A 25,492-nucleotide genomic window follows, 5' to 3' on the forward strand; every position below is an offset into this window, starting at 1 on the left:
ATTTTTATTTTTTATTTGTTTGTTTGGATTTTTTTTTTTTTTTTTTTTTTGAGACAGGGTTTCTCTGTGTAGCCCTGGCTGTCCTGGAACTCACTCTGTAGACCAGGCTGGCCTCGTAGTCAGAAATCCACCTGCCTCTGCCTCCCAGAGTGCTGGGATTACAGGCGTGCACCACCACCGCCTGGCAAATTTATTTATTATACGTAAGTACACTGTAGCTGTCTTCAGACACACCAGAAGAGGGCATGAGATCCCATTACCGATGGCTGTGAGCCACCATGTGGTGGCTAGGATTTGAACTCAGGACCTTCAGGAAAACAGTTGGTGCTCGTAACCGCTGAGCCCTCTCTCCAGCCCCAGGAGGCAACATCTTTGCAGTTGTGCCTCACTGAGGCTTGCCTGCTCACCTCACAAGAGCAGGGAAGGAGAGCGAGCAAGGGGTTGTTGTCACAGGCTTCATTCTGTCAGAATTCTGCCATGCTGGGAATGTAGGTGAGTGATAGGTGTTTGCTTGGCATGTGGGAGGCTCTGGGGTCTCCGCATGGCAGGGGACAAAGCAGCACGCACAGAGAATTCTGCACAGCTCTCAAGTTGAAACCATTTTTGAAAGACTGCAAACGGAATGTGACTCCCTGACATGGAGGACACCGAAAGTGTTATCAGAGGCGATGGTGGGGCTCATTTTCCTGGTAAGTTCACCCCTCAAGAAAAACCTGGTCTACTTTCTGGATTAAACCAATGCTACGCCATGGCCAATTCTAAAGTTCCTGGCCCACGTAAGGCCTTTGCTATGTACCCGATAGCCAATATAGCCACAACCCTGTAAACATGGCCTGGTCATTTCAAAATACTTGCATGTGAGTTTGACGTGGGTTTGAGTTGGGAGGCAGAGCCTACGTAGCCCTGACTGTCCTGGAACTCACTATGTAGATTCATTTACCTCCCAAGTACTTCTGTCGCCGCGTCGAGGACGATGATGATGAGGATGATCCCCTCCTCCTAAGACAGGGTTTCACATAGCCCAGATTTCATAACTAAATGGACAAGGATAACATTGAGCTTCCTGCTCTTCCTGTCTCTACCTCTGAACTACTGGGATAACAGGTGTGTGCCACCTAGTTCCTGCAGTTCTGGAGATGCAAGAACCCAGGGCTTCATGCATGTTAGGTGGTAACTCTGTCCCCAACACAGGCTTTAGATTGGGAGTAGCTACATATTTTTTTTTGCTACCGACTAATACAGAGGAGGTGAGTTAGTGGTTTATTAAGGTGTGTATGCTAGCCCATCCATCTTTTGTTTTTTTTTCTGAGACAGGGTTTCTCTGTGTAGCCCTGGCTGTCCTGGAACTCACTCTGTAGACCAGGCTGGCCTCAAACTCAGAAATCCACCTGCCTCTGCCTCCCAAGTGCTGGGATTACAGGCGTGCCCACCACCGCCCGCCCATCATTTGTCTTTATGAACGTCTTCCCTCTTTATCTAGGTTTGTACAAGGCACAGTTACATCAACACCGGACCCATGGATGGATGTTCAGCTCCCGGGACAACCCTGCAGAGCCTCTCAAATACCACCACATTGAGACCAGCATCCAAGCCAGCACCATGGACGGTGCGCCGGGAGCGCAGTAGATATCCATCCTTAAACACCTTTGTAGAAAAATCTGAAGATCTGTGGGAACTTACAAAAGCTTTTATGTAATTAAAGGTATCTGAAGATTTTTGAATCTCTACAAGAAGCAGGGTTTTGGGGGGAGGGGGCCTGTCTGTGCATTTTTAACTCCATGGACCTTTGGTGTGGGGGGTCTTTAGGCAGTGAAGGTTGGGGGGTGCCCCACAGATTGGAAGTTGTCAGCCCTCTTTCCCGAAGTATATTCTGCATCCTGGATTTCTTAAGTAGTAACAAAGTTGCATTTAAGGAAAGTTTCCACTGTTGCTCTAAGCTTATTTTGAGGGCCACCTTCACTTGAGAATATTGAAACAACTTGGGCTGGGTATACAGAGCTGCTGCCCACTTGGGTCATCCAGCCATAGCTAGCACACCAAAGGGAGCTAAGCCAGTGAGGAGAACATGCTTCTTCCACCTCCCCTTCTTTTTCTTTCTTTTTTTAAAAAAAGATTTATTTATTATATGTGAGTACACTGTAGCTGTCTTCAGACACTCCAGAAGAGGGTGTCAGATCTCATTACAGATGGTTGTGGGCCACCACGTGGTTGCTGGGATTTGAACTCAGGACCTTCAGAAGGACAGTCAGTGCTCTTAACCACTGAGCCATCTCTCAGCCCCCGCCCCTGTTTTTTAAGACAGGGTTTCACATAGCCCAGACTGGCTTTGGAACTAAATGGGTGAGGATAACCTTGAGCTTCCAGTGCTTCCTGTCTCTGCCTCTGAACTGCTGGGATCACAGGTATGTGCCACCCAGTCACTGCAGGTCTGGGGATGCATGAACTCTGGGTCACAGGCGGAGCCTTTGAGTCACAAGCAGGGCCTCCGGGTCACAGGCAGGACTCTAGGAATTGATGCTAAATTGGGACCATCCTGACAGAAAGCAGCTTCAAACAGTTCCACAGGGACATGACAGCCATGACAGGCACCACGAGTGACAAGGCCACGCCACTCAGTGTCTGAGCTGGGAGGCGCAGGGGGAAAGACAGCACGCACGATGCAGGCATCACAGCAGCGCTGATGAGCGAGTGAAGCCCTCTCAAAGCCTAGACTGAATGGTCAGTAAGGAAACAGACGTCATGAAGAACCCAGTGAATGAGCAAAGCCGCCGTACATCTCAGTCCCGGATTGGGGGAGGCAGAGGCGGCAGCAACATTACTGCGAGTTCGAAGCCAGCCTGGGTCCATCAGGGTTACAGAGAAGGCCTGTACAAACAACAGACAGACACGAACCCTCAACGGGAACAACTGTGAGCGGGCACAGCTGGACAGATTCAGTGGTTTAATGGAGAGATACCCACAGAGAGACTGAAAGAGGAGCAGAGTCTCAAGGGGACCCGTGACGTGGAAGGTGACCAAGAGGACAGTGAAGGCGCTGAAGGATCGGAATGAGCTGGAAACTCCCGCTCTGATGAAAGAAGTCGAGTGAACCATATGTGGGAAAGGCTCCGAGCAACCGTGATCCTGGGGGAGGCAGAGGCAGGATTTGGGTTTGGGGCGATATCAGGATACATAGTCATCAAACTGCGGAGAGCTAGAAAGAAACCCACATGCTACCCTGACAGTTTGAATGACGGTGAATTCTTTATAGAGACCATAGAAGCTAGAGGAATGATGGTGAACTCCTCATAGAGGCCAGAGGAATGATGGTGAATTCTTCATAGAAACTAGAGGAAGTAGATCGTTAGTGTGAAAAATGCCACCTGGGAACTCTGTACCCAGAGTTGGACATGTTGGCACACATCATAATCCCAGGATAAGGGAGGATGAGGTAGGATTATCTTGGGTATGGGTCCAGCCTGGGCTAGAGTAAGACCCTCTCTCAAGGGGGAGGCGGGACTCTGAAAAGATTAAAATGATTCAGAAGTTTTACAGTAATATATATAATACTGAAAATGTTTAACCTAAAAGAGCAGGTTCAGAGAGTCTGAGCAGCATTTAAAAAAATGCAAAAGAACCCAAAGTATCAGCATATACCTACCATGTCTTGGTGTTTCCATGCCAACAATGCTGCAAAGCTGCTGAGACTTCCCGGACACACCTGACTCTGCAGAACGTGTGAGCATCCCACCCACAGACTGATTCAGGTAAGTGAAGACTGCTAGCAGCTGCTGTTTTGGGGCAGAGGCAGAGGCTCTTGTGGCCAGGTCCAGCTGGGACTACGGAGTTGTCTGTCAGCTACAGATAGGGAGGCAGGACGGCCAAGTTCAGAGTTAAGAGCTGGAGGCTTGAGCCTCCCAAGAGCACTAGAGCTGACAGGCGAGGATCAGCCACGGTACAGGAGAGCCTGGTGACGACCAAGCGCCAACAGGCAGAGGCTCTGCTTCTCTGGCCATAGCTGTGCAAGCCCTTCCAGAACAGAGCGTTCCTGAGACACCAGTCCTATTGTCTAAACAGGCCTGGCCAGTCACAGCAAGTAGAGTGTGCCAAAGAGAAAGTCTCAAAATTAAACAACATTTTAAATAGAAGAGAGACGAAGCCTGGGCATATTAAAATTTTGCACAAGGCAAGCCAGGCAGTGATGGCGCACACCTTTAATCCCAGCACTTGGGAGGCAGAGGCAGGTGGATTTCTGAGTTTGAGGCCAGCCTGGTCTACACAGTGAGTTCCAGGACAGCCAGGGCTACACAGAGAAACTGTCTTGAACAAACAACAGTTTTGCACAAGCCAGTGCTCAGGAAACATTGTAGGGAGAAGGCTTTGTCTGGCGTGGAGGTGCACGCCTTTACTCCCAGAACTCAAAAGGCAGAGGCAGGTAGATTTTCACGTTTGTGTCCTGGTCTACATAGCAAGTTCCAGGGCTATGTAGTGAGACCCTGCCTGAAAACAAAGGCAGGCCAACTTGATAAAAGTGTGTACGGCTTTATCTTCTTTTCAGAAGAGCTACAAAGATGTTTTGGGAGGCTCTCCTCTGCTCAGCAAGTCACTCCATACCAGTCTCTGAGTGCAAGCTGGTCTTGAACTCATGAGTGCCCCCTGCTGTCTCAGGTTACTGAGTGTTGGGATTAGAGGCATGTACCACCATGCCTGACGTGTGTGTGTGTGTGTGTGTGTGTGTGTGTGTGTGTGTGTGTGTGTGTGTGTAGGCGGGGTTGGGTGGTAGAGGTGTCTGCTGGGGACCAAGTCCAGGGCCTTGCATATGCAAACCGAAGCACTTTATCCTAGCCCAAGATGTCTTTTTTTTTTTTTTTTTTTTTTTGGTTTTGTTTTGTTTTTTTTGGATTTGGTTTTTTCGAGACAGGGTTTCTCTGTGTAGCCCTGACTGTCCTGGAACTCAGTCTGTAGACCAGGCTGGCCTCGAACTCAGAAATCCGCCTGCCTCTGCCTCCCAAGTGCTGGAATTACAGGCATGCGCCACCACCACCCGGCTCCGAGAATGTCTTAATAAGTGAAATCCTTTGCTCTAGAGGTAGTGAGTTTCCTGAAAATGACCACAGAACAATGAGAGATGTGAAGAGGCAGTGACGCCCTTACACTAAATTTTCAGAAAAGCATCACAGACAACAATGAGTCTTCTGGTGGGGAGACGGTGGAGGTGACGTGGCAGCCGGGCAGGCCGGCCTGCGTCCACAGAGCAGGACAGTGTACTGTGCATGAGAAACTCCGTTCCACTTTATTTCCAGGTGTTAATGAGTCCTGTGGGTTTAGCATTTCAGGTATGGATCACAGAAACAGTGTAAAAGGGGGTAAGAGGGGTTAAATAAGAAACGCACTGGCTGTTCACACCAGAGTCCTTTCATACTCAGTCACACGTGTAACCAACACAACAAGGAAAGCACGCGCACGTTCACAACTGCATCTCCTGCGAGTTAACGCCATGGGAAAAGCACTCTCTCTCTCTGTCACAACTGCATCTCTTGTGAGTTTAAAAAAAAAGCACATTGAGCGCAGGGCTCTATCTTGCCACGCTGGCTCTGTGCTGTGGGAAGGTGCTGGGCTGTGAGCAGCACAAGCGTGACTGACGGAACGAGGGGTACGTGTGGGGCAGGGGTCTGCATACGTGTGGCATCTAAAGGTCCTGTCCGCTGAGTGAGTCTGCAGAATGGCTGCTGAGCCCCGGCTGCCAGTGCGCACGGTTCGTCCCCCAGGAAGATCTACTTCTGTGCAGAGTAGAAAAGATGGTGGTAAAAACCCCAGGCTCTTCCGGCTCCAGCAGCTGTGCTCCGGAAACGACCGCTGAGCCTGAGAGAAACAAGAGGCGCGATTCAGATACTTCTGTGCTTGCAAAGGCCGCACAGCTCAGAGCCCGACAGACATGACAGCTTCACCTTTAGATTAACACTGGCTTACACTGCTAGTCGGCCCACTGTGAGCTGGATATGTAGACTTGTAATTCCAGGACTTGGGAGTGAGGCTGAGGCAGGATTGTCCTCAGGTGAGGCCCACGTGGGCTATAGAGTGAGCTCCTGCCTCAACTTCCCCACTGAAAATGTCCACTGTGGTAAATGGGAGAGGAAGCTGCCAAAGGTTTAGCAGAGAACTTGATGTTCTGGAATGTTCCAGTTTGGTCAAGCATGCTCCATGGCTTAAGGAAAGAACAGCCACAGCAGAGCCACAGCAGGACCACCGGGCTCTCCCTGTCGGCCCTGCCTTTGCTTCTATTTTATTTTTAAAGATTTGTTTATATTATGTGTATGAGTACAGTGTAGCTGTACAGATGGTTGTGAGCCATCATGTGGTTGCTGGGAATTGAACTCAGGACCTCTCCTCACTCTGGCCCGCTTGCTCCAGCCCAGTGATTTATTTATTGTTATATGTAAGCACACTGTGGCTGTCTTCAGACACAGCAGAAGAGGTCGTCAGATCTCATTACAAATGGTTGTGAGCCACTATGTGGTTGCTGGGATTTGAACTCAGGACCTTTGGGAAGAGCAGTCAGTGCTCTTTGCTGCTCCAGCCTGCTGCCTTTGCTTCTAAAAGGTTGGGAGGAGCTCCTGCAGTGCTAGTCCTGTGGGACAGACCTCTATTCCTCAGGGCCTCCCTCTCCTTCCTTCCCCCTCCCATGGCAGTCTTACATCCCCTCCTTTCTGCTCAGGATGCAGGCCCCCAACACCCACCTATGTCGCTGGGGTGCCTAGCAGCCACACTCCTGTGCACTTGGAGCCTGTGTGCGTCGAGGTGACCGTAGCTGTCTCAGGGCGGCGTCTCCATACTGGATGCCAGAGCCCATCCTCTCGGGGTCCAGCTCACCTGAGGACCAAGAAAATGCCCATGATTCTGTGTTCCCCAAACACGGTAAGCGGGAAAGGGCAAAGTGTAATGTCCCACACGTTTGTACCTTCATTGTGAAGAGCAAAAATGTATCTACTAAGATAGTTTCGTGTTTTGAAATGGGGTCTCACTATGTAGTTTTGGCTGGTCTTTTGCTTGCTATGTAGACCAGACTGGCTTTGAATGCAGAGATCTGTCTCCCCCCCCCCTCCAACCCGCCCCCATGCTGTGATTAAAGGTGTGCGCCACCACACTGGGCTGGAAAAGAAATGCCTTAATTCTAAAATGTATGTGTGTAACACATGTGTGCAGGTGTGTAACACATGGATGCCAGAGCTCAACGTGCATGCTTTCTACTTGTTTTGAGACGTGGGTTCTCTGAGACCTGGGATTTACTAACTTGGCCATGCAGTCTGGCGAGTGAGCCTCGGGGGCTTTTGGATTTTTCTTTTCTTTTATTCTTTTGTTGTTGTTGTTTTGGTTCGAGACAGGGTTTCTCTGTGTAGCCCTGGCTGGCCTCGAACTCAGAAATCCATCTGCCTCTGCCTCCCAAGTGCTGGGATTAAAGGCATGCGCCACCACTGCCCGGCCAAAAAAGATTTTTTTTAAAGTGTGTGTATGCATGCAGGTGTGCGGGTAACCAAGAAGGCCACGAGAGGGCACTGGATCCCTTGGGATTAGAGAGTTATGAGCTGTCTAGTGTAGGTGCTAGGAACTGAACAGAATTTGGATCCTCCACACAAGAGCAGTGTGTTCTTTTGACCTCTGAGCCACCTGAGCCCGAGTTTTGGATGTTTGAGTGGAACTATGAGACAGTATTATCCATAAAAAAATTAACTTAAAACTAAGCAATAGCAATGTTCACTTACTAGTTTGCAACAATCCAATTTTGGTAGCACCCGGTACACACCGGCCCCTGAGGGGCTCCTGGGCGAGAGCTTCTCTCAGGCAAGCCTGACTGACTTGCTAGATAGCACTGCTTTTTACTACAGTCTTGCTCATCCCAGCCAGCAGGGGGCACCGTTGAGCTACAGGGCGGAACCCACAGATGAGGCCAGGGAAAGGCTGGTACCTGATTCAATTTTGTTAAGTATTTTCCTCGCACACTGCATGAAAGCCTCTTCGACATTCTCGCCAGTCAGTGCGCTAGTCTCCAGGAACATCAGCTCTGCAAACGGTGTCAGAGAAGAGAGGGAAGCACATTTAGCAGAGTGGGAGAGCGTGGTCTTTAAAATCTCATTATAGTTTGGAGGGAGTGCATGCTGTGGTGCGTGTGCAGTGGTCAGAGGGCAGTTCCTAGGTCAGACTTTCCTTCCTTCCGCTTTGTGGGTCACAGGGATGGAACTCAGGTCCTCAGTCTTGGAGGCAAGTGCATTTGTCCACAGAGCCATCTTGCTGGCCCAATGACAGCGACTTTTTTTAAAAAAAGATTTATTTATTTATTATATGTAAGTACACCGTAGCTGTCTTCAGACATCCCAGAAAAGGGCATCAGATCTCATTACAGATGACCATGAGCCACCGTGTGGTTGCTGGTGTTTGAACTCCAGACCTTTGGAAGAGCAGTCAGTGCTTTTAACCGCTGAGCCATCTCAACAGCCTCGACAGTGACTTTTAATTGCTAGCAGCCTGTTCAGGATTCCCATGAAGTAACAAAATACAGTTCTCAAATCTTCTCTTTCTTTCTATAAATATAATATTAACACTTAAATATATATATTTGTTGTCTGTTTTTATGAGATAAGGTTTCACATAGCTGAGGCTGGTCTTGAACTTTTGACCCTCTTGACCCTGCCTCCCAAGTGCTGGGATCACAGGGTAGGCTGATCGGGTGTATTGATGTATTCAGTTAGGGGAGCCCAACCCTTTCTGAAGAATGGTCGTGGTGGTGCCCTGACCCCTGAACTGACAGCATGAAGGAAGCATGCTGAGAACTGTCAGTCACTCCGTGAGTGGGGACTGGTTGGCTAAAATTGTTACGTGGAGCCAAACTTTCTTCTCCAAGAGATCACGTGCTGATAAATCACTGTATTGCACTACACACGAGCAAGACCCACGTCTGTCCCAGCCAGACACGGCCCCGCTGCCCAAGAAAAGCCTTCCCCATCCACAGCTTCTAACTTATGTTCAAATTTACATTCGGTTTAAAAATGTGTGCATTTGGGCATCCTAGATAATCTTTACTAATTTAGCTCTCCTCTAATCATGAATACTAACCATTAATGATAATTGGGGGATGGATAGTCCCACTTCATTTATTTTAATTATTTATTGCGTGAGTGTTTTGTCGGAAAGGATGTTAATGCACCACATGGGTGCCTGGTACCCAGGAGGTGGTAAAGCTGGGACTCGAACTTGAGGCCTTTGCAAAAACAAATGCTCTTATCCACTGAGCCGGCTCTCCAGGCCTGCTGAACTACTTGGATTACGTTCCTTTCTTTCCAGGGCAGGGGAAAGCAGCGGGAAGCCTGCTCCTGCTGGCTGGTGCACCATGGCTGTTAGCTTGGACTAATAGGTCTGTACCACTGGACGGCTTTCCTGGTCATGCTAAACAGCTACTGCTTTCTAAATAGCTCTAAAATGCCCGGGGTGGGGCAGCAGGGGTGACAGGGTGGCGGTAGGATGGCAGTACACACCTTTAATCCCAGCACTCTGCAGGTGCATGTCTCTGAGTTGGAGGCTAGCCTGGTCTAGAGACCGAATGCCAGGACAGCCAGGGCTACATAGAGAACCATACAAACATCTAATGCTAAAACAGTGACTCTCAACCTGTAGGTCGTGACCCTAGGGGTCAGGGGTCGCCTAAGGGTCATAAGAGTAGCAAAATTACATTTGTGAAGTAGCAACAAAAATAATTTTTTGAACTGGATGGTGGTGGCACACACCTGTAATTCCAGTACTCTGGGAGGCAGAGGCAGGTGGATTTCTGAGTTTGAGGCTAGCCTGGTCTACAGAGTGAGTTCCAGGACACCCAGGGCTACACAGAAAAACCCTGTCTCGAAAAAACCAAATCCAAAAAAGATTTCTGGTCTGGTCACCACCTCATGAGGAGCTGTACTAGGGTCAGCATTAGGAAGCTTGGAATCACATGTCTTGTGTGCAGACTTAATTGGTTCTCTTTCCGTTTTCTTTCTTTCTTTCTCCCTTTGTCTTTCCCTCCCATGCTCATTTGAAACAGAGTCTCGCTCTACAGCCCTGGCTATCTTCAAGCTTCCAGCAATCCTCCTGCCTCTGCCTACTAAGTACAAGGATTGCAGGCCCCAAACCCCAAGCCTGGGTCCTGTTTAGTTCTTAGTAAACACCCATCCGATTGGGAGAGCAGGTTTCTGACTCCAGCCAGATGTGGACGTAAGGATGGACTAGTTTCAGCTGGCTCTCAGAACTAAGGCTCTTCCTCAATGTTTATAATGCTGTCATCTCTACAAGCAACTGCACATTAATACATTTCTTACCCAGCCTGGTCTACAGAGTGAGCCTCAGGACAGCCAAGACTACATAAAAAGACTGTCACAAAAAAATAAACAAGGTAGAGGTTTGTTACCATTGAATGAATGACTTAATGTGAGACGGTAAGCCAGCTGGCTGTTTCTTCTGCTTCCTTTCTATGCAGGACCACGGCTTTACCAGTTAGGCTTCAAGTGCCACCCTAAGGCAGCAAACATACCAGAGACATAAAAGCCCCACAGACGGAAACTCCTGACTTTCCTCAGCAGAATGGGGACAGACTAAGTATGCTGAGCTAGCCTAAGCTGACAGAGGAGACTCCACAGTTTCATAACATAGTTTAATCTCAAATCTCCAGCAGGTGGTTTAAGTCCTCCCCGCAAATGTCACTGTGCCCAGACGACCCTGAGAGACTCTTCAAGAGGAAAAAAAGTCACTTGCCATTCTCTTGTGCGAACCTGGAGGCTTCAAGGAAGGTGACTTCACGGTCGGCATCCAGGTCCTTCTTGTTCCCGCAGAGGATGATGACAATGTTCTGGCTCGCCAGCATTCTGGCATCTGTTAACCAATTAGTAAGCGCATTGTAGGTTTCTCGGCTGTGTAACATAAGATTGTGGAAATAATACATGTATTTTATAAAACTAGCAACTGTTTCCAGTCATCCTCACCATGCACACTGCTCATCAACACTCCAGTGAGCGCAAAGGCGCCTCACAGGTGACGTGGGAACTTGAGCTCAGCGATAGTCAGACCCACGGGCTGTGTTTAGCTTTTGTTACAATGAAACCCATGAGTCAGACACTCTGGGTTCAAAACAGGGCTTTCCCTCACTTCACAAATGCACCTGAACCCTGAGTGTGTGCAAAGTATGTGCCTGGCTTGCGACACTAATCACGGTCACCTGTAGATTTGAATCTACCACAATGACTTTGCAAGGACCTCCCGCTACTAGGATCTGGGGCCCAGGGACATTACGCAGGACTTCCTGGCTTCATCTACCCGGGACCAGCTCAGGTCTGCAGGTTGGCTTCCACATTTAAGGACCAGCACAAGTGATGTCACATCCTGGCAGGTTGAGTCTCTCATGGCATTGGGAGGATGAGGAGGATGAAGTCAGGAGTGTGACCCCCTCTCAGAAGAGAAGGCAGCCTAGCTGTTCTCCTGGGTCAGGCTTCTCCCAGGGAGGCCCCTTGGTAGAACCTTTTTGATCACATGTTTCCAGGGCAATGATGCTAACTCTGAGGTCAGTGGACTGATGAGGTTTTCTTCAAGACAGGACTATGCTGCACTGGCCAGTCCTGTGGTCACCAGGCATGTGGGGCATGGGACATTTGAAATGTAGCCAGAGCAACCCAGGAGTAAAACTAAGTTGTTACATGTAGCCAGTAACTGCAACAGTATTCCATTAGTTGATTTAACTGCTCCCATAGCTTTCAAGGACCCAAGAATGTTATCCTTATAAATGAGGAAACCAAGACCAAAATGGGAAGGTCCAGGCCTGTAGAGATAGAAAAGCCACTGGCTGGAGCTGGGCTCTGAGCCTGAGTCTGTATCTTTAGCCTCTTGACTACTTCTGAGGAGGCCTGCAGACCTGGAGCATGTGCCACAAGAATGTGAAGGATGAGGCAAAAGGCTTGTTTCAGTCCCAGCAGCTCACACACACTAAAGACCTCTATGATCCCCAGGCAAGGACCCAGAAGCCTCTACAGCCCTGCTGCCTATCTAGACCAAACTAAATCACAGATATCTAAATCACACATATCACCAATACTGGAATGCGGAACACCAAGTAGCCTGTGTGATGGGGAGGTGACATTACCTGGTGATGTCATAGACAAGGAGTGCCCCAGCTGCACCTCTGTAGTAGCTTCTCGTCACAGACCTGGAGGAATGACAGGGGCTTCTGACAATCGAGGCCCTGTACTTCTCCCCACAAAATCCACAACATAGGGCCAGGGCAAGCAGGGCACTCGCCCCAAAGCAGGGAGAGCTCTGTTGAGCAGCTCTTTAGGTCAGGAGGTTCATGGGTCTGCATGTGGCCTGAATGTCCTGAGCTCTATGTGCGCAGCAGGCACCAGGAGACCCTCACATCTGTCTTCCCCCTGCAGGTGCCGTGTGTGGTTCCCTCCCTCCTTCCCAGGAAAAGCCCGAGATGGGAACAGCCTAGATTCCTGCAGGGGCCACATTTACTCTGACATCCTTCAGATGTCACACCCACACAACATCCTTCTCCGTCCCTTGCTCTACTGAGGACTAGGTCTCTGTCCATATTTTTAATGATCTGTTTTTCAGTATTTTCTCCCCTATGATACCAACTGCTCTCTCCTTGCTAGTTTTTTAAATTTTATTGTGTGTATGACTTTGGGGTGCCACATGTTGGTGCCACAGCACGTCTGTGGGAGTCAGACAACACCTGTGTGGAGTCATTTGTTTCTTCCACCTTTGCATGGGTTCTGGAGATGGAGCTCAGGCTGCCCGGCAGGAGCCTTTAGCTGCTGAGCCATCTTGTTAAGTTTTTATACTAGCAAGATAACCCTTGCTCTGGCACCTCCTGTGGTCTCACACTATATTGTCCAGGCTGGCCTTGATCCCCTCAACTCAAGGGATCCTCCTGCCTCAACCTCCAAAGTAGCTAGGGCTATGGGTACTATCACACTCTATCCCCAAGTTTAATTAAGAGGCCTGTGGTGGGGGTGTCACTCCTTCCACACTGAATCTTGACTCTGACTTGGTGCACTCTGCAGAATGCATGACTGAAATGTCCTCGCACCGCTGTGCATTTATTCACTGTTACAGCCTGCTGACCACACAACCTGATTAGCAGGGATCTGGAGTTACTCTTTCTGAGTACCAGTTGTGTGAGCGCGTCTTGCAAGGTTCATAACGTGCTCCCGTTACTCTGAAGGAGTAAAAACGCTCCACGGGTGTTTAAAAATTCCTCATAGAAAAGCCATTTGTCTTGTCGTTTTGCCTTAATTTTAATCTAAAAGCATACTATGGCCTGGGTGGTGCTACACACCCATCATCAGGGGTTTAATATAAGAAGGTCGTGGGCTTTGAGGTCTACCTAGACTGTAAAGTTAGACACTGGCTCAAAACACCAAACGGACTGAAATAGGCTGAAACCAAAACCTGACTGCATGGATACCCAGTGCCGCATCCTCCTGACGGAGCTGCCACCTCTGAGAGTCTAGTCACCTAGTGATCTTTTGTTTGTTTTGGTGTCTGGGGTTCAGTCAGGGCTCTCAGAAGTGACAGCATCTGGATGGAGTTGGAGCTTTGAATTCCCTGTGCATGCTGGTTTGGGACCACACATAGTGAAGGAGTCTAGCAAAACACTCCAGTATTAGTAAATTAGAAGGAAAGCTACCTGAACCGCTCCTGGCCGGCTGTGTCCCATATCTGCAATTTGACATATTTACCACCGACATTTATTATCTTTGAGCCAAACTCCACTCCTATGGTATGGTTTGAGTCATCTTTGACTGAAAAGAAAAACAAAGAACAAATAGTTACATTTTAGAACATGAAGGCAACATGATTTAAACAGTAACGCTAAGATAGATCAAGGGCTAGAAAACTAAAAAATAGTAAAATGGGAGGTTGGGGAGGCGGGAGGATGGGGAGGGGTGGGGGGGTGGAGTGTGTGTGACAACAATGACTACCAGGCCTGGCAGGTGGAAATGCAGGTTGCTTCAGCCACCCAGTTTGTTTGTTTGTTTGTTTGTTTGAGACAGGGTTTCTCTGTATAGCCCTGGCTGTCCTAGAGCTCACTCTATAGAACAGGCTGGCCTCAAACACACAGAGATCCACCTGCCTCTGCCTCCCAAGTGCTGAGATTACAAGCATGTGCCACTATACTCAGCACAATTTTTGTTTTGAGATACCATTTCTGTGTAGCCCTGGCTGTCCTGGAACTCACTCTGTAGACCAGGCTGGCCTCAAACCCAGAAATCCGCCTGCCTCTGCTTCCTGACTGCTGGGATTACAGGCGTGCGCCACTACTGCCTGGCTCTGCCACCCATTTTTTAAGTCAGCTGATAGACGGCACTAAGCACAAGCATGATTCCTGCTCTCACAGAGACAATAAAGAATTCCTCTGTCTCCTAACACATGGTATAGTTACTGGAAGAGGCTGCTGCAAGCGTGAGATACCAGACTGGCGGCTGAGAAGACTCATGCACCAGCAACGTTCTGCCACATGGTGGGGCATGTGCCTGGTAACCCGCTGGGCGCTTGATCCGCAATGAGGTGGTCAAGTGTTATTCTGGAGCAGAGACAACCCCAAAGATAACCTGACTGCAGAATTCTGATTGGGGTCTCTCTGGAGAAATCTTTTCTTTCTTTTGGTCCTCTCCTATGTGTATTACTGGTACCAAGTGTCCAGTTCTAGCAAAGCACTGCCAACGTTTGCATGAGTTTATTGGAGAAACCAGTCCTGTGTAGGATGGCTCTGGGGAAGCCAGGACCTCATGCAAACGCTGCTCCCCACTGGCTCTCAGCGCATGCCTGCACCCAGTTTCAGCGATCAGGGGTGCCACTTGGTAATGATTTTCGTTTTTTTGGATGAATAAGAGGTTAGATAGATAATCCAGCCTGTGCCAGAAAGATTCAAGGGGGCCTAAGCAGTAACCAGGTGGAGGCGTGCTATTGCAGCCTACTAAGGCGAGTACACTTCTTCTGAGGCTGTTAACTGTTCTCAGAGACAGAGCAGTGCAGTGTGGTAACAGGTCTGGAAGGACCACGAGCGGGCACTGAACACGGGAAGGATGCCATTTGTTGGTTCGTGCCTGCCATCCCAGCCACTGAGGGGGCTGAGGCATGAAGATTGGCGTGCGTTTGATGCCGCATTGGCTATATACTAAGTTTCTGGCCAGCCAGAGAGCTAAAGGATGAAAGATGATCTATTTCCAAAAATCAAAGACAAGCGGCTGTTCAGAGGACACCACTTGGATCTGCCATGCTCCAGCCTGCGGGGCAGAGGAGCCGGTAAGATCTTGGCCGATGGACCTGGCAGAATAAAGCCCAGAAATGTCTTCTTTCATTCTCTGCCAGCATGCTCTGTGCCCTTTCCCTTCCCCAACCTGAGGGTTGTTGCAGAAAGGGTCCCCTCCTTAGGTGTACTTTATGAAGCCAGTTCCGTGTAGAGCCTGCTTCTGACAGCCCTAAACGAGCAGGCCGTTCTCCACAGTTCCTCACATCATGACCATAGTTTCAGTTAGGCTAAGGGCTTTTTGAACTTACAGGCTTCCAGTCTTAAACAGCATGGAAGAAAGATCAGATCTGCCTTCCCTAGATGCTGCTAGCCAAGGTGAGGCTGTGAGGCTGCGGTCCAGAGTCTCTGTAACAGACATTCTACCTGGGTCATCCCCATTCTTCTTCCTGACCTTCAGGGCCAGGCTAGGGGACAAAGGACCTCAGAGGCACTAAAGCCACCCAGGGCAACTGAAAGCTATAACCCACCCAGTTGTGCTTTGATGTAAATATATATACTTTGCCAGAAAACAGAGTCCTATTGAAGAACCCTTTGCTGGGCTCACCACCTTGTCATCCATCTCAGGATAAGAAAACAGTATTACAGGCTGAAGAGATGGCTCAGTGGTTAAGAGCAGTGACTGTTCTTCCAGAGATCCTGGGTTCTAGAGGGAGGTTCTAGAGGTTGGGGTATGTGTCAGGAAGTAGGTTCTAGGGAGTGGGGTGTGTCAGGAAGAGGGTTCTAGAGAGGTTCTAGCGGGTGGAGGTATGTTAGGGTTCTAGAAGGAGGTTCTAGAGGGTGGGGGTATGTCAGGAAGCAGGTTCTGGGGGAGATTCTAGAGGGTGGGGCATGTTAGGAAGAGGGTTCTAGGGGGAGGTTCTAGAGGGTGGGGTGTCTGTCAGGAAGAGGGTCCTAGGGGAGGTTCTAGGGCATGGGACGTTAGGAAGAAGCTTCTAGAGGGAGGTTCTAGAATATGGGGTGTGTTAGAGGATTTTGGGGAAGTTCTAGAGGATGGTGTGCTAGGAAGAAAGTACTAGAGAGGGCTTTAGGGGAGGTTCTAGAGGATGGGGTGTGTTAGGAAGAGGATTCTAGAGGAAGGGGAAGAGATAAGGAAATGGGGGTGGAGATGAAAATATACATGTATGAAATTTTCAAATAATAAATTTTTAAGTACTGGGACGAGAGAGATGGCTCAGAGGTCAAGGGCACTGGTTGCTCTTCCAGAGGACCCTGGTACAATTCCCAGCAACCACAGGGCAGCTCAAAACTCTCTGTAACTCCAGTTCCAGGGAATCTGAACTCTCACACAGACAAACATGCAGGCAATATATCAATGCACATACATTTAAAAAGGAATTAAATAAGTGAAGTCTTTTGAAACAATGGTTTCCCCTCTGAAAGCTCAGCTTTCCCGTGAACAAGTGCATGCTCACATGTGCTGCTGAGATGTCTGGTGTTACTTACATTTCTTTTCAATGAATTGATGAAGCAAGCAAGATTTGCCAGTTCCTGCATTTCCGATGACCAAGAATTTAAACAAGAAATCTGAAAGGCAAAGAAAGGATAAGAAATACCTTTAAAGGGAGCCATGAGTGCATTCTTAGACTATGGTCATAACGAGTGAAGTGTTAGTTGCTGATACGATACAAGAGGTAAGTTACGGACGGAGTCTTTTGTGGAAATGTACGGCCACCTTTTCTTATTTACCCATTTCATGTCCTGATGTGTTTCTGATAAGCTCAGAGCTTCTTCAAACTGTTCCTTCATCAACTTCTTCATAAATGCGATGGTTGAAAACTAACTGTGGGGGCTGGAAAGATGGCTCTGCGGTTAAGAGCACAGACAGCTCTTCCAGAGGTCCCAGCAACCACCACATGGTGGCTCACAACCATCTGTAATGGGGTCTGGTGCCCTCTTGTGGTGTGTCTGAAGAGAGCAATGGTGGTGTACTCATATGCATAAAATAATCTTTAATAAAACAAGAAAAAAAGAAAATTAACTGTGACAATGAATAAAACTGGTTATTGCTAGCCACTACAAACACATATTCTCAGCTGCAAGCAAAATCAGCCTAGAGACAGAAGCCTGCTTCTTTCTTCTCTACATATTTACGTGTTACATGTTTACGTGTTACATGTTTACGTGTGGGTTCCCAGACATGTGGCCATGTGTCACTTCTCATCCCTTGGCTGTAGTTCCTGGAAAGCTGCTGAGGTCAAGTTCAGGCTGCATGCCTACTGTCTGACTCAGTGCAGACAGGGTCATTTAGCTTGGGTATTCCCTTTTTAAAAACAAAAATGCATTATTTTATGTGTAGTGGTCTGCTTAAGTGTCTCTGCACCATGTGTGTGCAGTACCTGCAGAAGTCAGAAGAGGGCATCAGAGCCCTCTGGGGAGGGAGTTACAGATGGTTATGAGCTGCTGTGTAGAAGCCGGAAATCAAATCTGTGACCTGCATCCTCTGCATGAGCAGCCAGGGCTGTTAAGCTCTGAGACAGTGGTTCTCAGCCTTCCCAATGCTGCAACCCTTTAATACAGTTCCTCCTGTGTGGAACCATAAAATTACTTTCATTGATACTTTATAACTGATTTTGCTACTGTTATGAATAATATTGTAAATATATGACATGTGATAAGTGTCAATGGACTCCCAAAGGAGTAGAGACTCACAGGTTGAGAACCACTCTTCAGAGACATTTCCAGCTCCTGGGGTATTCCTTTAAAAAAAAAAAAGATGAGAGAGAGAGAGAGAGAGAGAGAGAGAGAGAGAGAGAGAGAGAGAGAGAGAGAGAGAGAAGTCTTCAGACACACCAGAAGAGGGCATTGGATCCCACTACAGATGGTTGTGAGCCACCATGTGGTTTCTGGGAATTGAACTCAGGATCTCTGGAAGAGCACCTAGTGCTCTTAACCTCTGAGCCATCTCTCCAGCCCCTGGGGTATTCCTTTTACAGGACTGGAATAAAAGATTTCCAAAATGGAATTTGTTAATATGACACAGCTTCAGAAAGTCAGGGTTGAAAACTTTCAGTGTAGCAGAGGCTAGCCTTGAACTCTTGCTTCTCCTGTCTCTGTCTCCTAAGTGCACCATTACAAGAGTGCCAAGAGACCCAGCCCTTCAACTGCTCCCTCCCTCCCTTTATCTCTCCCTCTCTCTAGTCATCCATCCCCCACTCCTCTAAGGCAGGACCTTACTACTTAGACCAGGGAGGTCTCAAACTCCCAACAGTCTGCCCGCCTCCACCTCCCAAGTGTTGAGATTAAAGATATGCTAGCTTGCTGTCTGTTTTTGATACAAAATCTTACTATGTAGCTCTAGCTGGCCTGGACCTTGCTCTGTAGACCAGGTTGGCTTCAACTCAGAGATCTGCCTGTCCACATGAGACCTGGGATTAAAAGCACTTATCATCTCACCCAGACAATTGCTTTCTCTGGTAAGGACTCTAGTCCTGCATGGCTAGGAGCTACACACCATTGGCCCCTTGTTCCAGAAGTAACCCCATCTGCTGCAAGCCCCTCCCTGCCCAGCACTGCTCTGTATTCCTCTCTCCAGACCACATCCTCTTCCAGATGGGACAATTGCTGATGGCCCTAGCCACGCCTGCTCTCCACCATTAAGCTGAGACAGCTGTTAGTTTTTGACATGGCCCTGCCACTAGTTTCTGGAACTATAACCATCCCTCAGAAATTAAGCCTATTTAGTCTCCAATGATGTCCAAATGGTTGTAGAAAATCCTGGGACAGTGCATTAGAACTGTGCCAGCGTTTAAATACCAGCAACTCCAGCTTCTCACCATATGTTTTTAAAAGCATGACGTGGAGACTCTGCTCTTTTTTTCCTGAGTGCTTCTTTCTCTTAATAAATATGTATAAAATGTATATTAAAATATCTCTTGGCTGGGCAGTGGTGGCGCATGCCTGTAGTCCCAGCACTCTGGGAGGCAGAGGCAAGCGGATTTCTGAGTTCGAGGCCAGTCTGGTCTATAGAGTGAGTTCCAGGACAGCCAGGGCTATACAGAGAAACCCTGTCTCAAAAAAAAAAATCTTTTAATAAACTTCAATTCTGGTTCAAAAACAAGTTCTAATAGGGGCTGGAGAATTGACTTATTGGCTGAGAGTACTGGCTGCATTTGCCGAGTTTGCAGAGGACCTAGGTTTGTTTCCCAGCATGCACATGGCAGTTCACAGTCATCTGGAAGTCCAGCTCCAGGGGTCCAGCACCCTCATCTGGCGAGGCATCAGGTGCACACACAGTGTGCAGGCATAAGATGAAAATAATTAAGCTTAGTGCGTCTATACAGTGTGTCCATACAATGTCTACATGACAAGTCTATACAATGTGTCCACATGGTGTGTCTATACAATGTGTCCATACAATGGAACTTTGCCTTAAGAAGGAAAGCGTTTCTAATACTTGCTATACCAGATGACCTTTAGGACATTAGTGACATAAACTAAGTCGTACAATGACAAATACTGATGGTTCCATTTAGGTGAGGCCCTTGCAGGAGACGGAAAGTGGAGTGGGGGTTGCCGGGGCCTGGCTGGGGTAGATTATTTCATGGCATGAGTATCAGTTTGGAAATATGAGAGTTCTAGAGCCGTGTGGTGAGCACCACTCTACTAAGAAGTGAGACTGTATTATACATATGAAGTATGTAGTATGTATGAACGCAGATATGCTTGTGCCATGACACACTTGTGGAGGGTGAAGGACCGTCTCAGTGCTGGCTCTAGCATGTTTTGTTTGAGACAGGGTTTTTATCTGACCCAGCATGTACCGTGTACTAGCTGGCTTGAGAGCTGGCGACTCCCTCCTATCCACACCTCCCATCTCCACGTAGGAACGCCAGGATCCAGGCAAGGGTCACACTGCTACACTCAGCTTTTACATGGGCTTGGAGGAATCGCACTTGGGTTCTCCTGGAGGCAGGGGTGGGGAGCAGAGAGGGAGGGAGAGGGGAGGGAGGCAGGAGAGAGAGTGTGTGGCCCCATCCACAGGAAAAAAACAGGGAAAACCAAGCCTAACATTCTCACCAAAAAGCTTTTTCACCCCAAGAAACTGAAGGTGAGGTGGTTACGACTGCCAGGCTAAGGGAGCTGGAACGTCTCAACCTTGTTCAGCATTCTCTTCTGTTAGGAAATAAAGTTTTATAAGAAGTAAAGAGAAAATAAAAAAAAATGAAATGTTGGGTCTCTCATTGCCTTGAGTGTGTCAGCAGAAGAAACAGAGGCTGGCGACATGCAGGCACTGCGACACTGAAGACTCTGCTCCAGGGCACAACTCTGGACCTTGGACTCACATAGCTGCCATGGACTTTGGTTCAGACTTGCTGAACTATCCTCCATAAACTACAGACTGTGCCACTGCCACGCCTGGCTGGAGGGTGACATATTAGTGTGCCGTGATGGAGAAAGGACGGGAAAGATACAGGATCTCTATGCAGAAGCACAGAAGCTCAGAAAGCTGAGAGGTTATAAACAGAAAGCATCTTCTTTGAAATCACTTTGGCCAAATATCCAAGAATGGTAGAACATTTTTGTTTTTGTTCTTTTCTTTTTTTGAGACAGGGTTTCTCTGTGTAGCTCTGGCTGTCCTAGAACTCAGAAATCTACCTGCCTCTGCCTCCCAAGTGCTGGGATTAAAGGCGTGCACCACCACTGCTCGGCTTTTTAAAAAATTGTTTATTTTATGCATATGTGTACACTGTCGATGTCTTCAGACACACCGGAAGAGGACATCAGATCCCATTACAGATGGTTGTGAGCCACCATGTGGTTGCTGGGAATTGAACTCAGGATCTCTGGAAGAGCAGCCAGTGTTGTTGACCGCCGAGCCATTGTCGGACTGTGGTAGAACATTTAGGAAATCAGGAGGAATGGTGCCTGGAGTACCCAGCCAGCTGGAAAAACCCACTCATTCCTCTCAGGAGGATGGGAACAGTCCCCTTGGAAAATAAATTATGAGCGATACTGACTGTAATTCTAGACAGTAAAGCCTGAGTCAGGAAGTCAACAATAAAAACCCTAGAAAGCAATGCAGATTGCTTCAGGACACGCTTACTAGAGACACAGAGGCTTCCCACCCCCACCCCCACCCCAACACACACAGCCCCCTGAAGATAAGTTTACAACCAAAAACTACACAACCCCTCCTGAGGACTTTATGATAAGTGACCTAAGCCAAACAGTGATCCTACTTGTGTAAGGTTCCTGGAGCTCACACAGAACAGGGGCACTGGGGTGGGGATGCCCCTCGTGTCTCACCGTGTGCAGACCCTGCCTTCAGGACCTGCCAAAGAGCAGCCTGGTAAGAGGCCATCAGGACGGCAAACAACATGAAAACATGGTGAGGACCAAGAGGCTCCAGAGGACGGGTAGAATAGTCTAGATGGCCATCAAACACAAGCTCTCACAGAGCCTGGTGCTCCAGACTTTCCACCCAGCTACTTGAGAGGATGAGGCAGGAGAATCACAAGTTCAAATCCAGCCTGGACAACTTTGTTTCATAATAAAAAGTGAGAGAAGAGGGCTGGGCATGGATCTAGGAGGTAGCGCATGCCTGCCATGTAAGGGGGGAGGGGTCTGGGTTCAGTGCCCAGTGCTGACAAAACCAACAAAACCAGTTCCCAACGCAGACCGAGGAACAGAAGGACACGGTGAAGAGAGGAAGAGTGGAGTGGAGACTGTAGGGAAATTTTCAGCAGGCAACAGAGCGAGAGAGAGTTAGAGACAGAGACAGAGACACAGACAGAGACAGAGACATACCAAACCAAACCAAAAACAACAACCAACAACAACAAACACACAGGAGGCCCCTGAAAGACAAGGAGGACAAAGGGAAACCTAACTCTGAAAGAGGGGCCAACACCGAAAGGCCCAGAGACTGGAGGCTTTCTAACACTAACATTAAAGCAATCATCTGGGTGTGATAACTCACACCTGGGCTAGCAGTACTTGGGAAGCAGGAGCAAGAGTGTCGCTACAAGTTCAAGGCTAGCCTGGGCTACAGTATGAGACCCTGCTTCAAAGCGAGGTGGGTCAGCAGGGAAAGGTGCTTCCTGTCTAAGCCTGATGGCCCGAGTCCAGTCCCCGGAGGCCAGGCAAAGGTGCGAACACAGAAGCACATTATGTGACCCCCCCCCATGCACATACACACAATGATAATAAACAGCAACAACAACCAAAGAAATTGTCAGGGTGAACATAACCTAGAACCACGGAGAGGAGTTGCGTGCGCGCATAGTGAGTTCAAGGCGGGCAGAGAGTGTGGTGGGTTCAGCAGGAAGGGAGACTCCCTCTGGGAAGCAGGGCTATCCCAGCTGCAAGGGCAGAGCGATGGGTGTGGCAGCTACCTACCCGAGTCCCTCTTCCTTCAAAGTCAGAAGTTTTCAGAGTCCAATAGCATAGTTAACATAACAGGCCTTCCTTCTCCTGGGCTCCAAGCTACACGTGGGGGCTTTAGGAGAATGGCCACTCTTTCTGACACGGCTGTAGAAATCCTACTAGAATTAATGAGAAATGGGGGTGGGGGGCTGGAGAGATGGCTCAGTGGTTAAGAGTACTGACGACTCTTCCGAAAGGTTCTGAGTTCAAATCTCAGCAACTACATGGTGACTCACAACTGTCTCTAACAAGATCAGACACCCTCTTCTGGAGTGTCTGAAGACAGCTACAGTGTACTTACATGTAATAGATAAATAAATCTTTAAAAAATTAAATAAAAAGCTGGGCGGTGGTGGCGCATGCCTTTAATCCCAGCACTTGGGAGTCAGAGATGGGCGGATTTCTGAGTTCAAGGCCAGTCTGGTCTACGGGAGTTAGTTCCAGGACAGCCAGGGCTACACAGAGAAACCCTGTCCTGAGAAAACAACAAACAAATAAACAAACAAAACAAAACAAAAAAATTAAATAAATGGGGAAGTTTAGGAGATATAAAATGGGGCCCAATGAGATGGTTGTGCAGTTAAGAGCACTTGTTACTTTTGCAGGAGTGGTGTTCAGTTCCTAGATTTCATGAGGCAGGTAACAACCTCCTGAGGAATCTGACGCCCTCTTCTGGGCTCCATGGGCACTGCACACATGTGCTGCACGACAGATCCGGCAGGCACAGGACTCATATACATTAAAAGCAGGGGAAGTTGGGTACACAGGAGGGCAAGGGTTCTACCGTTTTATCTAGTAAGATGGCAATGGCTGACAACGACACCGTGCAGGGTATGATGCTGTACCCTGAGCAATCACCAAGAAGCCGAGAGAGAACTGTGGGACAGCAATCGGTGCTTGGAGGGAGATGCCGCAGGATCAGGAATCTAAGGTCATTTCAGCTATCTGAGGATTTAGAAGCTAACTAGGGACCTGTGAGACCAAAGCCCAACAACAACAACAACACACGAAACATCCCCCCCCCCCACCACCCACAGGCCAATCAACAGAAAGGAGGCAGACAGCAGAGGGGAAGGACATTCACCAATGTGGCAGGGGCTGGGGAAGGAACAGCACAGGGGGTCTGAGGTGAGAAATGTTATAGTTTATGAATATTTATTAAATGGCTGGAGTGTGTGTGTGTGTGTGTGAGAGAGAGAGAGAGAGAGAGAGAGACAGAGACAGAGACAGAGAGAGAGAGAGAAAGCACATCATGGCGGTGGGATGAATTTCTGTTCTTAGGGTATTTCCTTCCAGGGTCCTCTTGAAAATCCCATGGTTCTTACACTCACAGGTAATAGTCTCTTCAGGGAGGAATTAGCTCAAAGGCAGGGAAGAGTCTGCATCCCAAAATAGGAATGCTAAAATGGGACATTATGCCAGCGTGCTTTTAACTTCCCATATGATAAATGTTAGATGGGATGATGGGAAAACTACCAAGCAATCGCGGCGGCGGCAGGGCAGACACAGCCACCCATTACAGAGCAGAAAAGCCACAGCAGCCAGAGGGCATGACACTCGGTGCTCTGCCTCCTCCCCAGACCCCAGCAGACCCACAGCAGGACGGTGAGCTAAGGCGCAGACAACGGTGTGCAGTAGGGGCGAGTGAAGTGACGAGACAGCATTGCCCCCTGTGCTTGGCCGCCAGCACCCATGGGAAGTGACGAGACAGCATTGCCCCCTGTGCTCGGCCGCCAGCGCCCATGACCTCAGGCTCGGCTGGCCAACAGTGCCTCTGCCTCTGCAGCATTACCATGACCCCATCTTGCTTTTGCCGACTTTAACTCCAGTCCTGCTCAGACTCAGACTCAGAGCATGGCCCCACTCTGTATCTTGGGATCCTGTTATTTTATTTTTTTTAGCTCATCGTGGAATTGGTTGTTTAAGATAAAACTGATCTGAAGCTGGATGTTCAACCCCTAAGATGAGAGAATGCCACAGTGAGTGTTTGTGTGTGTGTGTGTGTGTGTGTGTGTGTTCACCACCTGCAGTCTGCCAATGGTAAGGAGATACAAACACTGGTGGCCCCCTTCCAGGACACCCACCCTCACTGTGGAGAGCTTTGAACACAAGCTCTATAATGCCTTTTTGGTTTTCCCTTCACGTTGCCACTTTGAGGTTGAGATTTCTGCAGGCCATGTGGGATGGAGACCCTGACTTGCACACCCTCCAGGGCTGCTCTTCCTGGTGGAGAAGCACTTGGCTTTGGGTGGGCAGGATGGAAGGTCTGGGGCTTCCTTGCTTTCATGTGTAGAGTTTGTGATGTGAAGACCAATGGAAGGGATGCAAGGAGAATCTATTCTGAGATACATGGCAGATCCAGCTGGAAAATCCTGTGAGCCAACAAGGTTGAGGCCACAGGAAGCATCCCTCTCATGGGTTGACTGTGAAAGGCCCCTGGTGAAGTCTGTGCCCTTGAGGTAGGGGCAGAATCCTGACCATCTCCCCCTACAAAGCTTACAGCTCTAGAGTAGCAGATCTGGTAGAAGCCTGGGCCAGGGTGCTGCACAGCACATGTCCTAGCAGCGCAGAGAAGCAGAGGCAGTACCTGCAGACAGAGAAGCAGAAGCAGTACCTGCAGACAGAGAAGTAGAGGCAGTACCTGCAGACAGAGAAGCAGAGGCAGTACCTGCAGACAGAGAAGCAGAGGCAGTACTGCAGACAGAGAAGCAGAGGCAGTACCTGCAGACAGAGAAGCAGAGGCAGTACCTGCAGACAGAGAAGCAGAGGCAGTACCTGCAGACAGAGAAGCAGAGGCAGTACCTGCAGACAGAGAAG

General features: G+C 48.8%; 1 protein-coding gene and 1 long non-coding RNA gene across 5 annotated transcripts in view; one reads left to right on the forward strand and one right to left on the reverse strand.

Annotated features, from left to right (window-relative positions):
- Positions 1–34: 34 nt before the first annotated feature.
- LOC127671421 (uncharacterized) lies at positions 35–10,958 on the forward strand. Of its 3 annotated transcripts, none has more exons than XR_007974762.1 (3): positions 38–3,746; positions 6,695–6,894; positions 7,183–10,958. It is a non-coding gene; the product is annotated as an uncharacterized LOC127671421 (long non-coding RNA). The 3 variants fall into 3 exon arrangements; XR_007974761.1 differs by having other exon boundaries at positions 38–1,702; positions 2,299–3,746; positions 6,695–10,958; XR_007974760.1 differs by having other exon boundaries at positions 35–3,746; positions 6,695–10,958.
- The window catches only part of Rab4a (RAB4A, member RAS oncogene family), a 31,044-nt gene continuing 10,796 nt past the window's right edge, over positions 5,245–25,492 (reverse strand). Inside the window, exons 2-8 of one of the 2 annotated variants that reach the window (XM_052166093.1) lie at positions 16,754–16,834; positions 13,685–13,799; positions 12,134–12,196; positions 10,756–10,910; positions 7,943–8,038; positions 6,717–6,849; positions 5,245–5,841 (exon numbers count right to left, since the gene is read on the reverse strand). In XM_052166093.1, the coding sequence (XP_052022053.1) occupies positions 6,734–6,849; positions 7,943–8,038; positions 10,756–10,910; positions 12,134–12,196; positions 13,685–13,799; positions 16,754–16,834 (626 nt within the window). In that variant the 3' untranslated portion in view covers positions 5,245–5,841; positions 6,717–6,733. Of the gene's footprint in view, positions 5,842–6,716; positions 6,850–7,942; positions 8,039–10,755; positions 10,911–12,133; positions 12,197–13,684; positions 13,800–16,753; positions 16,835–25,492 lie in introns of those variants that run through there. The other variant, XM_052166094.1, reaches the window with a different exon arrangement.

Source organism: Apodemus sylvaticus, chromosome 21 (assembly GCF_947179515.1).
Source record: "Apodemus sylvaticus chromosome 21, mApoSyl1.1, whole genome shotgun sequence".
Lineage (NCBI taxonomy): Eukaryota > Metazoa > Chordata > Mammalia > Rodentia > Muridae > Apodemus > Apodemus sylvaticus.